Source organism: Stegodyphus dumicola, chromosome 3, assembly GCF_044657685.1.
Source record: "Stegodyphus dumicola isolate Sdum_Otavi_A_Nest chromosome 3, ASM4465768v1".
NCBI classification, from domain to species: domain Eukaryota; kingdom Metazoa; phylum Arthropoda; class Arachnida; order Araneae; family Eresidae; genus Stegodyphus; species Stegodyphus dumicola.
In genome coordinates this window covers 145877056-145895275 of record NC_140770.1, presented here as the reverse complement: position 1 = coordinate 145895275, position 18220 = coordinate 145877056, and the positions used below count along the sequence as shown (strand labels likewise).

Sequence of the window (18220 nt, the reverse complement as noted above, 5' to 3'; positions counted from 1 at the left end):
TTTTAAGAAAAATTCACGTTTTCAAGCTCTTGTATGCAAACCGTCCGGATCCTGAAATAATTCAAGTGATTTTGCCGAGGTTACTACCCCAAGTGCAAGACTTTATTGAATTAAGAAATCCGACTACACTGAAAAAGTTATTTGAGCTAGCAATCCAGTTTGAAAGTAGAAGAACGGTGGACGTCGAAAGAAGACGCCAGTATCAACAGCGAAACCAATTTGGTACGCCAAGACTACAGCAAACTCAAGCACATGGCTACGGAAAAAAAGCGAATCAGTGGGCAAGGAAAACCGAGCATTCAAAAACACCCGGCGAACGTCGACAGTTCAATAGCAACCCAGGAAAAAAGTCTCAAGGCCAGGGGAAAAAGAAGGAAAGCACAGAAAGGAAAAACAATTTAAACTAAAACGGATTTCTGCTGACGAGAGAGTGCGGAAATCCGAAGGCCACGAAAACCCCTCTTCCTACAAGTTAAATACAGTAATGGTGAAAAATTTGACTCTTCCGAAGATTGAAGTCTTGGTGAATAATATCCCAGCCACCGCACTCCTAGATACCGGCGCGCAGTGTTCCTGTGTGGCAGAAGAGTTTTTTTAGGAAGTATTTTCGCAAATACCGCATATATAATGTGGATAATACGACAGTGTTACCGGCGCAAGGAGAAAAATGTAAGTGTGTAGGTAAAGTACCTTTGTATATCCGTATCAAGGACGAACAAATAAAGGTGATGTTTTTTATAGTAAAGAATCTGCAAGCACATTTAATTTTAGGAATAGATTTTCTTTCAGAAGCCCAAGCTACGCTGGATTTTAATGAAGCGTCCCTTAAGCTGACAATGAAACCAGTTCGTACGGAAAACGCTGAACCGCCGATGTTAAAACTTGACCACCTGCCTAATGACGAGCAAGATAGAATCCGACAAGTGGTAAGTGAATTTGCTTCGTTATTTAGTGATATTCCAGGATTTACTCAGGTTACTAACCATAGTATTGACACCGGAGATGCAATGCCAGTTTGCCAAAAACCATACCGGTATGATAAGAATAAGGAAAAAATTATAGAATGGCATATTACCGATATGCTACGTAAAAAGATCATAACGCCCATCTCAAGTAGTTATGCTAGCCCGGTGGTTTTATGTAAGAAAAATAATGATTATCCTTTGGAGAATCCGAAAAGGTGGAGATTTGCTATTGATTACCGTAAATTAAATTCCATAACGAAATATCCGGTATATCCGTTACCGATCATAGAAGAAATTTTAAGGAACATAAAATCAACCAAATTTATGACGACTTTAGACTTAACGACTGGTTATTTTCAAATAGGGGTGAGGCCTGAGGACGTGCCTAAGACTGCTTTTATAACCAAGTCTGGCACTTATGCATTTTTGCGTATGCCGTTTGGCCTTTCAGGGGCCCGGCAACATTTCAGTGATGCATGGACATTGTGTTAAGACCTGTTCTTGGAAAGTCCACATTTATCTATTTAGACGATATCATTATTACTAGTGATAATCTCGACCAACATGTACAGGATTTAAGACAGGTGTTTTCTTTATTAAATGAGGCCGGTCTAAAAGTTAATGTTGAAAAGTGCAAATTTGCAGCCCCTGAATTAAAATATTTAGGTTACAAAATATCTCAAAAAGGGATCGAGACAGATGAATCAAAAATAATCGCTGTACAAAAGTATCCGACTCCAAACACGGCAAAGAAGCTCTCTTCTTTTCTAGGACTTTGTTCATATTATAGGTCCTTTATAAAAGATTTTGCGGCTATCGCGGAGCCATTGTTAAAATTAAAAAGGAAAAAGGCAAGATTCTCGTGGACGGCCGAAGCCAATAGTGCTTTCGAAAAATTAAAACAAGCATTAACGCAAGCCCCTGTGTTGAAATTTCCTGAAAAGGATGAGAATTTAGAAATTTCAGCGGATGCTTCGGATTATGCGGTAGGAGCGGTACTTTCGCAAAATCAGCAGCCCGTGGCATTTTTTAGCCAAACTTTAAATCAAACACAAAGAAACTATTCTGCGACCGAGAGAGAGGCACTTGCAGTTCTGTTAGCAGTGCAAAAGTTCCGAGTCTATTTTGGAAAGGCGCCGATAACAGTATACTCTGATTATGCGGCGGTAACTAGATTGTACTCAGGGAAAAATTTATCCCCAAGGTTAATGATGGGCACTCAAGCTGCAAGAATATAATCTGGTAATCAAGCATACCCCTGGAAAGGAAAATATCGTAGCAGATGCCCTATCAAGGATTAAAATAGACGAACAAGGCAATACCGTAAAGATGGCAATGCTTACAGCATGTACAATAAATTCCCGAGAAACTGTAATAACTGAACTCGGTAAGGATCCTGAGTTTGGAAGCATTTATGAGTATTTGAAGGATCCTGTAAATTTTAGCCACCAAGATATTGTGGCGATAAGAAATAGGGCGGCCCATTACGAACTAATAGATGGTCTATTATTTTATACAAAAACTACGAATTCCAACAACGAATTTCGACCTGTTATCCCAGCTAGTCTTAGATTAAATATCCTGCAGGAGCTCCATGACAGCCCTTTAGCTTCTCATGCTGGTATTCGAAAAACTATCCAACGCGTACGCGAGGCAGTCTACTTTCCTGAACTGCAAAAGTTAACAAGGGCGTATGTCCAGTCCTGCCCAACATGTCAAGCAGTTAATTATATTAATTTCCGCCCGGCCGGGTTTCTAAACAGTATTAAATCCGAATTTCCAAATGAAATAATTGGCATCGATTTATTGGGCCCTTTCCCAAAAAGTCAGTTAAATAAAAGTCGCTATCTCCTTGTTATGGTTGATCATTTTAGTAAATGGACCGAAATTGTTCCCTTAAAACGAGGCTCCGCGAAATTAGTTACTGATTCTATTTTAAATAAATATATTTTAAAATACGGGGCGCCCCTAAAAGTTATATCGGATATTGGTCCTCAATTTGTAAGTAATATATTTGAAGACATGTGCCAAAAACTGGGCATACGTCATTTAAAAATGGTCCCGTATCGGCCGCAATCAAATATAGCGGAACGGGTCAACAGAAATATAGTGAAAATTATCCGTAGTTATGTTAAAATTTTTCATAAAAGCTGGGATAACTATGTCAATGAATTTGCTTTCACCCTTAGGACCGCAAAACATGATACAACGGGCAAAACTCCTGCTGAGTTATTTCTAGGCAGAAAGATTATAACACCGTTAGATAAATTATTTTATGTGCAACAAAGAGCCCCAGAATTTAAAATGGGTGATATAGAAAAACTAATAAAAGAAGCAAAAAAGAATACGGAAGTAGCACAAAGAAAACAGAAGCTATATTATGATTTGAAACGACGGGGAGTAACTTATAAAGTAGGGGATGAAGTTTTAAAAATTAAGCATTCACTTTCTTCAGCACCAGAAGATAAAACTGCCAAATTTTTTCCACGATTTGAAGGACCATATGTTATAGAAAAAATAACTCACGCTGTTGTAGTGTTAAAAGCCAGAAATGGTGAAACCTGTTCCGCAAACATTGATCAAATCAAGCCCTACTTCGATCGTAATAAAATGCAAATCTTTTCAGATCTTTTGCAGGATCCGGCACGGCAGACACCGCAGGTACAAGCTCCAGAGGTGGAAAAACGACAAGTACAAGGGCAAGCCAATGAGAGACAGAAGCAAGTGAAAAGAAAATTGCCCCGCGGAAAAATTGAAGGTAACAAGAAAAAGAAGCCGTTCCACCGTCCAGAAAAGAGAGTTCACGAACACCCCCAGAATGAAGAAGAGAGAAGGACGACGTATGTGAAGAGAACCAGGAGAAATGACGGCAACTATAACCCGGCTTTAAAACGGAAGATCTACTCATCCGACAGAACACTCAGCAGCAAAAGTCACCGAACTGCGGAAGGGCCATCAACAGTGGAGGAAAAGTTACAAGGAAAATTTGAACGGCCAACAACGAGGTCCAAGCAGGAACACGACAGAAGTTTCCCGGTTCCGCCAAGACCAGCTGCCATCAAACGGCCAAGACCACAAGCAGAGGAGAAAAAGAAGGTATTCAAGGGTGGCCGAACTGGTGAAAAAAGGAAGCTTCCAGAGGAAAGCACTGAAGGGCGAGCCCATACAAGAAGGAGGATAAATCAAACTACTATCTGCAGTACCTTTAAAGACTGGGCCCAGAAAAGGATGTCTGAATATTACAAAGATAAGTAAAATTTTATGTTACTTTGCAAATTTAAGTTAATCTTTCATTCTTACTGCAAGTGGCAGATTTCAAGAAGTTTTACCTCATGCGAGGTCTACCTTTATCGCCAAAAAAGAGAGAAATGAGTTGTGACCGATTTTCGTATTATGTTTTTCAATTACTCGCGCGTAAAACTAAAGTTGATGTATAATAGCGTTGTGTAAAGACTTAAATATTGTAAAAAGTTATTGTATAAATTTTATTTAAAACATTCTAGCAAGAGAGAAGTTTTAGTCTGAAAGACTTTTTGAAATGTATTATTTCAATGTAGAAAGAATTGGCACTTGCTTTGAAAAGAATAGAAGTTTACAATGTACTACTAATGTATGTTTTCAAATGTGTAAAATTAACGGCATGTTGATATGTTCTGTTATTTTAAATGTTAAGAAATACCGTGATATGGTAAAAGTGAAAGTAATGTTAAAATTTGTTATTCGTGTGACTGTAAAGACTAAATCATGGTGAATATGTGTTAAAGGTTGAATGATATAGTTAGGCTCTCTGACGCTACACTTTAGAGTTAGCCACTTTTAGAATAGTACCTCAGGGTTTAGAGTTGAAATTAGGGTGTGTTAAGAGGTCTCGTTATGTTGAATTTTAACAGGTTAGTGTTTTGATTGTAGGAGGAAGTGTGGCACACGTAGACAGAAACACATTCGTGTTTGGTGTTCTTTTACAACACAAGTCAGAGAGCACAGGGAGAGATAATTAAAATAGTCATGAATGAAATAAGAATGTTAAGAGAAGTATAATTGTATATGTTACTTGCCATTTCATTGTGTAACATTTCATTAAACTAGTTTTCCTTCCAGATCTCTGGAAGGAACCAGAATTGAATAAAAGCTCCTGTTTAGATGCAGTACAGATGAAAAAAGATTGTTGTATATCCTGGGAGCTGCTATTGTAACAAATTTCTTTCTTTTAAATTTCTAGTTTCTAGCGAAGTCTGTTTGTAAAAGATTGGCCTCGCGTTAGATTCTAGAGCTAAAAGTTTTCAACAAGGTCGTTTTAGACCTCAGTTTCAAACTAATTAACTCTGGCGGGAAGTATGTAAGGATCTTAAGTTTTACTAACGTTTATTTTATTTTAAATCTTTACTATCACTTCTTATTTTCTACTTCCGGCCAGAATTATAAGCGTTAAGGTTTTTATGCAAAGTTTGTCTGGCGAACGCCAAGTATTTAAGTTGTGGCCTTTTGCCAAGCGACAGAGAGGAAGCAGTGAGTCAACGCAGGCCGCTTACCTTAGAAGTTACGCAGTTGCTGTTTGCCTTCCAGGCCAGAGGTTTTAATCCTCTTGATAAATTAAACGTATTGTAGTGTTCACAGTCTCTGTGCTACATACGCTTCCTGTTATTATAAGGCCAATCTTCCATGTTTATTAGTTTAAAGTTAAATTAGAGTTTAGTTTTATTTTTATACTTTTACGTTAGACCCCAAGTGGCGGGTCAGTGTATTCCGAAGTATGGAAGTTATTGTATACAGAGAAAAATAAAGGGTTTTGTATACCCTTCATGTGTATCCTGTCTACTTACCACAATTAGTGAACATAGCTTTAGTAAGCTCTCTGTTCCGAGTCAGGTCCTTGTATGTTCCCGAAGAAGGTTAGAAGGAATATTGACCCTGATAATATGAAATAACTATAAAAAGCTTTCCCTCTTAGTATACATGTCCAGCAATTCCATGACACTAAGAAAGCAATCCCGTGAACTCTGAAATAAGGATATGTGTACAGCACTCATATTCAATTAATAATGTTAATTAACAATCACTGATAATCATTTTTTCTCAACCTGAATTCAAATTAATAACATCTATGCAAATAAGGTGGACACAGTGGCGCGTCTTTAACGTTGTCATATGCAACTGTAATTTTGGAATAAGAGAGTCTTTAAGAGATTAATAGGATGATAACTTGAGATTCTTTAAGAGATTACTGACAAAAATTAATCAAAGTTTTTGTGGAGAAAGGAGTTTTGTGAAGAAAAGAACTTGCAAAAAGTTCTTTTTCCAGGAATAAAAGGAATTTCTGAGAGAAATTTAGGAATTTTTTTCAAAACTATTATGCATCACATCATTCGGGGGGGGGGGGGGTACTTAGCCAAACTGTTTCTGACTGCATCAAAATTAAAAATCTTAAAATAAATTAGCCCTTTTTAAAAACATTTTTAAAAAATTTAACAAAGTGCTACATAGAGTTGAAGATTGCAACTATTTTCATAAATGAGGACCTAATTACAGCCAAAATAAATAGATAAGCAACACGAAAGAAGACTAAAAGTATTATGTAAATTAAAATATTAATATTCTTGTAAATATTACTGCTTACCTGCCTTGCTGTCATTAAATTCGGATCTTTCATCCGACGTAATTCTTCATCTACTTCATCTAAGCGTCCTGCTTCAAGAGCTGCAAGCCAAGCTTCCTCTTCGTCAACTTTTTTTACTTTTTTAGGTGGAGGAGTTGCGGTAACTGATGGATTGCTAGATTCAAGTAATGAAGCAAATGAAGGTGGTGGTGCTGTATCCACTACATCTGAAAATAAATAAGATTAATAGGATGATAACTTGAGATTCTTTTCATCCATATTTATTTACAATTTAATTTCATGTCATGATAAAAATATAACTATGAATGACGGTAGTTTGCTATAATAAAACAAATATGAGACAAATACGAAATTTTTAAATATTTAAGCACCCTACTTCTGTATGTATTTAAGTTACCTAGAATTAATTATTTAATGGGATGGAATAAGAAAGACAGTTTAAACATAAAAATAATAACACATTTAAAAAACTTCATAACCATTACCTATCCCAAAAATTAGAACTTTCAATAATTATCATATACAAAACTAAGCTATATTACTTCACAAATGAAATTTTTAAAATGAATACAGTCAAAAGTCGTTAATTCGGACCCCCATAATCCGGAATGATCTATAATCCGGACCTCAAAGCTACAAACTTTCTGTGCATGCGTCTACACGACGCATGCGCATAAGACCTTTACGGCTGCGAATATGCGTGTGCGCATGCGCATAATATGTTTACACATGCGCGTGTAATGTATAACGGACGGTATAAGCTAAGCTAAAATTATCTAATTCAGTTAATGTTGCAGATTGCGTTGTTCCTTAATCTTGGAATTGGATCCGGCTTATTATTTTTTGCAGACTGTTAGAGCAATTTTATAAAAGTAAGCTTGAACTTTCGATTATGTCAAATAGAATTTCTGATATATATTTGCTAATATGTAAAGGATCTACAAAGCGAAAGTATGTTTCGAAGTCCATTAAACAAAAAGTGGAATTACTGCAAAAAATGGATAAAGGCATAATCCTTTGTTTATCTAACCATTCCGAAACCTGTTTATCAATTTCACGCTGCTCTGCGGCGGGAGGGGGGGAAACGCCGTGGTGCGCAATGAATTGGAAGTTGATCTGTCAGCACTATCCTTATCTTCAGGGCAGATGTTTTTATTTTATTTGGCTTATAATTCCTTACTAAATGTAGTATTTCATCTCGATATACTCCGTCTTTGATATGATTTAAATCAAATTCCTCATCATTATAATTCGCTTCCAATATTGAAGAAAGTGACACAGACGTTATTGAAAATGAAAAAATTTGGATTGACAAATTAGTCGGTATTCTTGACACAGCAATTATAGGACTTCAACAGCGGAACTTTGTAACTGAAGAAGAAATTATCTCTGTTTATAGAATTAAAGAGAAAGTATTATCACATAAAACGAAGCAACTTAATTTACATTGAAATAAATGTTTAATAAAGTAAAAAAATAAATATTAAGCTCTCTCTTTTTTTTTTTTTTTTTTTTTTTTGGTTACCCTTTAGATCGTAATTGTTCTTTATTTCATAAATTACGGTTTCATATTTTTTATTTTATAATTTCTGCATGCTGTCTTACCAGATTTAAACTGATGATCTATAATCCGGAAAAATCGATAATCCGGAATCGCCGAAGTCCCGACGAGTCTGGATTAATGACTTTTGACTGTAAAATATATTCAATAACAATGCTAACAATAAGTTAATGCTTAATTATTAGCATTATCAATACATCAAAAATTACTTATACAGATCATAAAGTAAAGCCTAATGCTATCATTGCCAAGTGTACTACTTTAAAACAGACACTTCATGGTCACTACCAACCTCCCCATTTGCAATTGTAACTCATGTCATCACCATTGACCCACTATTTATCTTCTTCATGTCGTTTGAGGGTGTAGTTCAAGGCAACCTTTATTCGCATGCTTTTCATGAAGAGAAACACATTAGATGGGAAGTAGAGAAAAAATTAAGGAACTTGACCTTTTATCTACAGTTGTTGTTCCTATGGTTACGAGTCAAACCGGGTAGTAGAAAAAATACCTTGAAGTTCTTATTTTAAAGTATAAAAATATAGAGGGATTTCCTTTAACATAATTAAAATTCATTCAATCACCTATAGATAACCCTTCAGATTTTTTTTAATTTTTATTTATTTATTTATTTATTTTGTGAAATCTAGACTGCTGTTCCCTGTTTTTGTTTGCCTTATTAATCCATATAATGTTTGTTGTTTAACGAACTTACTTTTGTACGTGTTGTACATTTTTGGTTCGGGAGTTTGTGTGTGTACAAATTCTAAAAAAATATATTTCATATATTTACTAGAAGTCTAGATCCTGAACTCAAAGTCATTGTATACATGCCATAAAAAATTTTTCTTTTGAAATCTTTTTCCAGTTGTATTATTTTGCGAATCTGAGCAGTCTCTTTCTAGTAAATAAGCATCCAATAGTCACAGACAAAACACTGTCTCTAAATACCAATTCAGCCTCTCAGAACTCGAAATCTTTTATTCATAAATAATTTTTCTTACTGAAAAATGACTCAAAGATTTTTGAGCAGCAGAGAGGGCAAGTTACTATTATCAGTTTTGAAAAGGATAGTGTTATTTTTAAAAAGCCTGCTTAGATACGAATACTTCCAAAATTAGTCAAACAGTTGAAATGAATAAGAGTATATGCCAATAGTCAAAATCATCATAATCAATAAGATGCTTATAAGATTTATATCAACATCCATGCTGATTAACATCTAATATTACTTAATCTTGATAAATATTAAGTTTGCTATAAAATCAAGATATATATTTTCAACTTCCCCAATACAATTAAGAAAAAGAAAATAAATTTTGGTTACATAAAATGGAGTCATTACAAATGGAGTCATACAAAAATTGCAATCAAAAACCAACCAGTACCAAAATAACATCATAAATAAACAAACAAATAAAGCTAAATTTTTAAAAATTCAAATTAAAAAAACTTTTAAAAATTATAACTTCATTTAACAATTAGTTTTAAATAATATATGCACATTTTTTTTTTCAATTTTTCTATGACTTTGCTTTTTTATATGCACAATAACAATAAACAACTTTAATGTAAGTGAATGCTTAAATATTGTTATTTTAGAAGTCAAACAACAAAAATTTGCAAATATAATTCTGATTTTTGTTGTTTGACTTCTAAAATAATTGTTTTTGGAGTGTTATTTTAACCTAAATATTGTCATATCATGATACAGTATAAAAATAAAATATAAACGCAATGAAAAACTTCAAAACTAGATACCATGCTCTCTGAAAAAAGTTAGAGGCTTTATTAGTAAAAATACTAAAGCCGTCTTTCAGTTAGACTGAATTACAACAACAGGTGTTAAAACAGTAAAAAGTAATAATATGAAATTATAACGTTGCGCGCCTCTAACTAGCACGCAACCAAGAGGTGACTGTGAAAGCTTGTATAAACCACAGAGTCTTATAAAGGGTTTAAGTCCATTTTTATTCAACGTACTAATTTACAATTGCGTTCTCTTGACGCTTACAAACGGTGCCAACTCGGCAGTCAAAATAAAAATAAAAACCTGAAAAGAAATTAAAGACAATATTCTAACTACGAGGCTCTCTCAAATAACTAACTCACCGCGTTTTACAATATGGCTGCTAATTCAGCAGACTTGAAGCTCACTGGAACAATTGCAACTACTTCCCGCCAAGCACATAGGCCGCAACGCAGGGTTTTTCAAATCTCTATAACTACCTCCGCGCTCGCTAAGTAAGAATAACTCTCTCTCTCACCGAACTTGTTTCCTTCTATTTAAATCATACTACTTCCGCTGATAATTTGAATGCTTGCGCGTTCTACTCAAATTTACATATTCTGGCATTGGCAGTTCCAGGGGAAAGTAAGGATTGACAGGAAAGATAGTTTAAACTTAAAATAAATGTTAGTTAAAATAAATGTAAACCCTACATTTGCCGCTGCCAGAATTTGGAAAACTTGGAAGCAGGTCCTACAAACGACCTGTTGTAAGTTTATCTAATTCTGAACTAACTGGCGAAAGCCTCGTTTACACAAAAATAATCTTATGTAACAATTAAAATTCTGTTACTCTTTACAAAGGTTTCTTCTTACAGCAACTTTTCCTGGACTTCATCAATCAATCTTGGTCTTTCCTTCCAGCATCTGGAAGGAATAAGTATCAGTATCTTTCTACATACATTATAATTTACACTTTCTTGACACAATAAATTTTTGTTTTTAACGTTTCGTTTTTCTTAGTTATTGCTTACTTCACATTCATTCAATTTTTCAAGCATTAATTTAACTTTACCCTGGCTCTCCACCGTGTGTGGTGTCAAACGGGAATATTCGTGTTTTAGTCTTACAACACTTCCCCTAACCACCATGATTTGTTAGAATTCAACAACCAAATAGACACACCTTACTCGACATTCTACAACTCAATGAGCTACTTTAATATTCTTAAAAATTCAAATGTAGGTGGAGAACCCTACAAAACACATTCATTCTAACTTCCCCCTCATTCATCTTTTAAACATGCAGGCTTTCGCTCTAAAGCATGACTTTACAGTTTAATACTTAAATTTTGACTTCATTGCTTTTAAGCATTCACTTTTAGCATCTACAATTTTATGCTTCTAGACTAAATTCTACTTTTACATAACATGCAAGTATTTACATACATTTACAAAAGTTTAATACATATGCTTTTTACAATTTACCATAAAATGAATAAGAGAAAATAAATTTTTACTTTACTCATCCTTCGCCAAGCTGGCGGCACTGAAACTAAAATTCTTATTAGTACATACAAGAATACGAAGTTATTTTTATCTCCGGCCAAATTTTGGCTTTAACATAACAGAATTAGTCTTTCGACCAACAGAAAATGCTTGTTCTTAGCTTTTACACTTAAAGAAAATAATACTTTTGCCTTAGCTAAATAAAGTAAAACAAAACTAAGTCTCAACCGAGACATATTGACTTTCGTCAAAACATAGAACTTCGTACTTATGCATAACATTTCGGAACAAAAGAGAAAAAGATTTATAGAAGGTTTTAACTTATCTTTGAGTTTTCGATGCTTGAAACTCCGTCATCCGTTTTTGACAAAATTGATCCCAAGTTAGAGGTGTCATGGATGTCAATCTTCTCCTTGTTGATTTCCAATTGTCGTCCCCGTTGATCTTTCTTTTGCGTCCTCTACATGCTGGCCTCTTGACGGAGTAATCGTCTGGTTGTTGGCTTTTGCGTTTCTGCCTGGGACGGCTGGTCTTGACGTCCTCCGGTCTGGAGTCCTTGAATTTCTTCTGTTCCTCGTACTTCTGTGCTTCCTGTTGGCGTTTCAGTTTCCGGAACGGCGGCCTTGCTGGCACCTGACTCTGTGGCCGTGTGCGCGTTCTTCTTGATGTGTAATTCCTCCTGCCATCCTTTGTAGGTGGTGTTTTTCTTTTTACCACGGTTTCTTTACCCGGTTCATCTGTACTTTTGTTTTTCTTAAACGCCGGAGTTTGATAATCATTTTTTCTTTTTGATACCGACGTCCGGGTTGTAGAAGTGCTAGGTCTCTCTTCAGTTCTCCGTTTCTTGGGTGGTGGAATAGTTGTTGCAGTCTCTGGCCCTTCTATTTCGTTTAGACTTGAGTCCTGCAAGAAACTTTTAAGGATTTCAAAATCATTGGGATTATAGTATTTTTTCACCTGGTCGGGACTTGCTTTACAGATTTCCCCTCTCTCATTTTTAAGATATAAAACTACTCCTTTGATTTCCTGAATTACATAGGGGCCTTCAAACTTTGGAGCTAGCTTTGCCATAAAATTGTCTGGGGCACTTGATAAAGAAAATTTCCATTTCAATACTTTATCACCAACTTTAAAATCTGCTTCACGGCGTTTTTTATCGTAATAAATTTTCTGCCTATTTCTTGCCGTATCCGAGGTTTTAAGCGCCTGATCAATTAGTTTTTGCACGTCCTTTTGTTTGAATTCCTGCTCTCTTTGTTGCACAAAGAATAATTTATCTAAAGGCGTAATTAACTTTCTGCCTAAAAATAATTCTGCTGGAGTTTTTCCCGTAGTATCATGATGTGCCGTTCTTAAAGCATAAGCTAATTCATTTATGTAGCCATCCCAGCGCTTGTGATGTGTGCTAACGTAACTCTGAATTATTTTTACAATGTTTTTATTAACTCTTTCTGCTATGTTAGCCTGTGGTCTATACGGAACCATTTTGATATGGCGTATATCAAGTCCATTGCATATGTTTTCAAATATTTGACTAATGAATTGTTTTCCGTTATCGCTAATGACTTTTATCGGTGCACCGTATTTTAAAATGTATCTGTGTAAGAATGCATCTGCGACTGTTTTGGCTGACGCGCGTTTAAGTGGAACAATTTCTATCCATTTTGAAAAATGATCTACTATTACTAAAAGAAAACGATTTTTATTTAACTCGCTCTGGGGGAAGGGACCAAGGAGATCTATGCCTAAAATTTCATTCGGAAATGTAGCGCGAATGCTATTTAAGTACCCGGCCGGGCTGTAATTAATATCATTTATTAACTGACATTGATTGCAGGACCTGACATACGCCGTTACTATTTTGTATAATTGCGGGAAATATACCGCCTCGCGTACCCTTTTTAAAGTCTTTCTGACCCTGAGGTGGCCCGCTGTTTTTTTTTCGTGCAACTCCCTCAAAATGCTTAATCGAAGCGAGGCTGGGATGACTGGCTTATACTCAAGTTTTTCGTTCGTTGTTTTCGTATAGAATAATAAATTATCTATTATTTCATAGTTTTTTGCTCTATTTCTTATCGCATCGATATCTGTATGCTCAAAGCCTTCGGGGTCTTTCAAATAAGCATAGATATTTCCAAATTCAGGATCAGCTTTCAGTTCAGTAATAACCGTATCTCTAGAATCTAAAATTTTTGAAGTCAACACAGCGCATTTAAGTTCATTACCTTCCTCGTCCAGTTTTATACGAGAAAGTGCATCGGCTACATTGTTTTCCTTACCCGGTTTATATTTTATTGTGATATTATATTCTTGGAGTTTTAAAGCCCATCTTATTAACCTGGGCGTTAGGTTTTTTCCCGAGTAAAGTCTACCAACAGCCGCATGATCCGAAAAGACAGTTACTGGCGATTTGCCGAAATAAACTCGAAATTTGTGTACAGCCATTAATACGGCTAATGTTTCTCTTTCTGTAGCTGTATAATTCCTTTGTGTTTGATTCAATGTTTTACTAAAAAATGCCAGCGGATGGTTATTTTGCATAAGAACCGCACCCACCGCATAGTCTGATGCATCTGCCGCAATTTCCAGCTTTTCGTCCCCCTCAGGGAATTTTAAAACAGGGGCATTAATAAGCGCTTCTTTTAATCTTTCAAAAGCCGTGTTAGCTTCCGCTGTCCACGTAAATTTACTCTTTTTTCTTTTGATTACTAAGAGTGGTTCAACAATATTAGCGAAATCTTTTATGAAAGATCGATAGTAAGAACATAGTCCAAGGAAAGACGAAAGTTTCTTGGCGGTGTTGGGCGGTGGGAAATTCTTAATAGCTTTTATTTTTGAATCTTGTGTTTCTATACCCTTTTGCGAAATTTTATAACCGAGATATTTAAGTTCTTTAGTTGCGAACTTGCATTTTGAGGCGTTAATTGTAAGACCGGCCTCTTTTAATAATTTAAAAACTTGTTCGAGATCACTAATGTGTTGTTCCAACGTACTACTCGTTATAATTATATCATCTAGATAAATTAAAGTTGATTTTCCTAGGACAGGCTTTAGAACAATGTTCATAGCTCTCTGGAATGTTGATGGGGCCCCACACAACCCAAAAGGCATGCGTAAAAATGCATAAGTGCCCGATTTTGTAATAAACGCGGTTTTATGTATATCTTCGGGTCTCATAGCTATTTGATAGTAGCCAGACGTTAAGTCCAAAGTAGACATATATCTCGTCGATTTGATCTGTCTAATGATCTCATCTATAACCGGCAAAGGGTAAACTGGGAATTTAGTTATGCTATTTAGTTTTCTATAATCGATAGCAAACCTCCAAGCCCTTTTATCCGAAGGAGGAAACTCGTTCTTTTTCCTACATAGTACTACTGGACTCGCGTATTCACTATTTATGGGCGTTATTATTTTATTCTTTAACATCTCCTGAATATGTTCTTCGATGATTACGTCTTTTTGTTTATCATAGCGTTAAGGTTTAGTCCTACAAGGTTTTTCGGCATTTAATTGAATCTTGTGAGTTACAATCTGACAGTTTCCCGGCTTTTCTGAAAACAAATGAGAAAAATTACTCACCACTTGCTGTATTGCTTTACTTTCCTGGTCATTCAAATGGCTAAGGTCCAATTCAGGTGTCTCCACCGGTTCCACCACCCTCTGGTCCATCTCCAGCACCACGGAACTATCTTGAAAATTTAATTTGGCCCTCGCGGCCCTTAAAAAGTCCATACCTAAAATAAGAGAGTGTTGGAGGTGTTTCACCACAAAAATTAATACTTTGAGATTTTCCTCTTTTACCTGTACGTTTAATGCTACTTTCCCGATGCAGTGACATGTTTTTCCTTGCGCCGCTATAATTTCCGTATTTCTGGTTTTAAAGAGTCGTATCCTATAAAAATTCTTTTTGAAGAACTTTTCACTCATGAAATTGCCTTCTGCCCCTGTATCGATGAGGGCTTCTACTGGTACATCGCCAACCAGGACTTGTATAATTGGTAGCTGTGAGTTTTTTTACGATGACTGTATTTAGATGTCTATTTGAGGGTTTTTCTAAAACTTCCGGGGTCTGGACCCTCCCTTTCACAGGCCCCTCTAGTCGTTTAAAGCTTTCCTTTCAATCTGTGTCTTCTGGGTACGCGGATGCTTATTTTCAAATTTTCTTTTTGGGCCTTGCCCTTCAAGTTTCGATGCGTTAGCTTGATAGTTCTTTTCCCCATATGAGCGATTTCCATTTCTTGTTTCCTCCTTCCTTCTGGTACTTTGAGAATATGTTTCCCCTCTCGCTCTTTCCGCGATTCTGCGATTTTGAAACTTCACCGCCAATTCGAAATGTTCCTGCAATGTGGTTGGGTTTCTAATTTCAAAGTAGTCTTGGACAGCGGGTAACAATCTTGGTAATATTATTTCAATAATCTCCGCATCGGGTTTTTTCCCATACAACATATCCGTTAGCTTGATTTTTCGTAAAATAAAGTCCGTCAATTGTGCTGTATCCCGTTGATAGAAACTATATAGCTCGGCTTCCAGCCGTGCGCGATCTTTCACTATGGGGAAGGCCTTTACTAACGATTTTTTGAAATTTTCAAAAGTATACGTCGGGCTTCCAAATTCACCTAGAAGAAATTTGCCTATATTTTTCCACCATAGCGCGGCCTGTCCTCTTAGTGCTGATGTGGCGATAGCAACTTTTTGTCTTTCGGGCACAGGATAGAGCTGAAAGTGGTTTTCTATACCTTCTAAAAATACGGACACCAAATTTTTTCCGTCGAAATAGACGTTTGGCTTGATTGATGCTCTCAAAGTCTGGACCAGGTATCCAAATCCTTCTAACTGCGTTGTCATTTCTTGGTGTTGTCCAGCGGCTTCCATCCAGTTTTCGGCCATTTCAGTTCGATAAGTGTTTGGGCGCCAATATAACGTTGCGCGCCTCTAACTAGCACGCAACCAAGAGGTGACTGTGAAAGCTTGTATAAACCACAGAGTCTTATAAAGGGTTTAAGTCCCTTTTTATTCAACGTACTAATTTACAATTGCGTTCTCTTGACGCTTACAAACGGTGCCAACTCGGCAGTCAAAATAAAAATAAAAACCTGAAAAGAAATTAAAGACAATATTCTAACTACGAGGCTCTCTCAAATAACTAACTCACCGCGTTTTACAATACGGCTGCTAATTCAGCAGACTTGAAGCTCACTGGAACAATTGCAACTACTTCCCGCCAAGCACATAGGCCGCAACGCGGGGTTTTTCAAATCTCTATAACTACCTCCGCGCTCGCTAAGTAAGAATAACTCTCTCTCACCGAACTTGTTTCCTTCTATTTAAATCATACTACTTCCGCTGATAATTTGAATGCTTGCGCGTTCTACTCAAATTTACATATTCTGGCATTGGCAGTTCCAGGGGAAAGTAAGGATTGACAGGAAAGATAGTTTAAACTTAAAATAAATGTTAGTTAAAATAAATATAAACCCTACAAAATATTCTGTAACCATAAAAATTAAATAAGTAAATAATTCACTTTTAAGACAACTTTTGTTTCTAAACCAAATTTTGTTCAAAATTTGCTTCAAACTGACTCAAAAAAAAAAAAAAAAAAGGAATTTAACAGCAATTTAGCACAAAACACTTTTTTAATAACAAAATATGTGCTTATTGCTAGAAGTTAAAGTTTTATATTAATTGTATGCAATGCATTATAAATCCCGTGAACAGTTTGAAACAAGTTGAATAATGATAACAAACTGCGTTTATTATATATTTTCACTAAACTAGAAAAGCTTTTATACTTTACATTGCAGAACATGTACATTAAATTCAAATACAAATAATTCATACATAAGCCATAATATATCAATATGTTATCTTACTATTCTTTATTACAACAGAATAATTCAACACAATTGGATGCTTTTATCAAATCTCAATTTTAATTATCAATTTCAAATTAACTTTATTATTTATTTACTTGAAATATTTCATAGTTCCTTTTTTTTTTCTACTTTCCACCTTCAAACAGACACGAAGCAATATCACTTACCTCATTTTACTATATTTTAAATTTTATTGTTGATTCAATTCAATTAAAACCTAATTAATTAATTGATCCTATTTGAAAACCTGTTTAAGGCTTTTTTTGTGCTGAATTTAATACAGAAAAGTTTGGTGTTTGTCGATTATAGCAGCCCTTGAGTTAAAAACCACCAAAACTGTGATAAAGTGCAAAATGTGGCTAGCTTTAATTTATCTTTGATGTTGCATCTCTTTTTTACTGCTGAATTAATTTTTTTTTTTTTTTTCATATTCAAATTTGCCCATAATAATTTGCACACCAGCTTAATTTGAATTTGAGATTTTGCTTTGGTTAACATCTTCATTTTCGTAAAGGAAACATGTATCCTTGCAATTAAAAATCTATCTACCTAAGGATGAAACAAATGCACAATAATTTTGAAAAAATATAGTCGAACCCTGCTATAACAAACCCCCCAGATATAATGAATGGAACTTTTGGCTCTGTCCAATTTCCAATACATTTAATTTTTTTTTTTTTTTTATTCTACTATAATGAACCGCCAAAAGCATGAAAAATGGTTTTATCTTCACCCCTACTTTTCTTATGTTCGAAACAAACAGGCATAAACAGAGGCCCTCTGTAAGACAGGCATAAAGCCAATTCTAGAAAGCACAATAATCATATTTTAAGACACCAATACTGTAGTATTAGCAGCCACTGAACTAAAGAACATGAATCTGTCAGATATAGCTCTGTTCAAGTGACACAAAATTTGAAAGTTTTGCTATTCAGGGAAAGAGGAAGTAATGAATCATATGAACA

The 18220-nt window shown here is 35.4% G+C and overlaps 1 protein-coding gene across 2 annotated transcripts in view; it reads right to left on the bottom strand.

The window, feature by feature from the left end:
* The window catches only part of LOC118202188 (INO80 complex subunit B), a 72789-nt gene that overhangs the window by 27533 nt on the left and 27036 nt on the right, over positions 1 to 18220 (bottom strand). For both annotated transcript variants that reach the window (XM_085813419.1, XM_085813418.1), the window contains one exon: positions 6580 to 6785. In XM_085813419.1, the coding sequence (XP_085669545.1) occupies positions 6580 to 6785 (206 nt within the window). The remainder of the gene's footprint in view (positions 1 to 6579; positions 6786 to 18220) is intronic.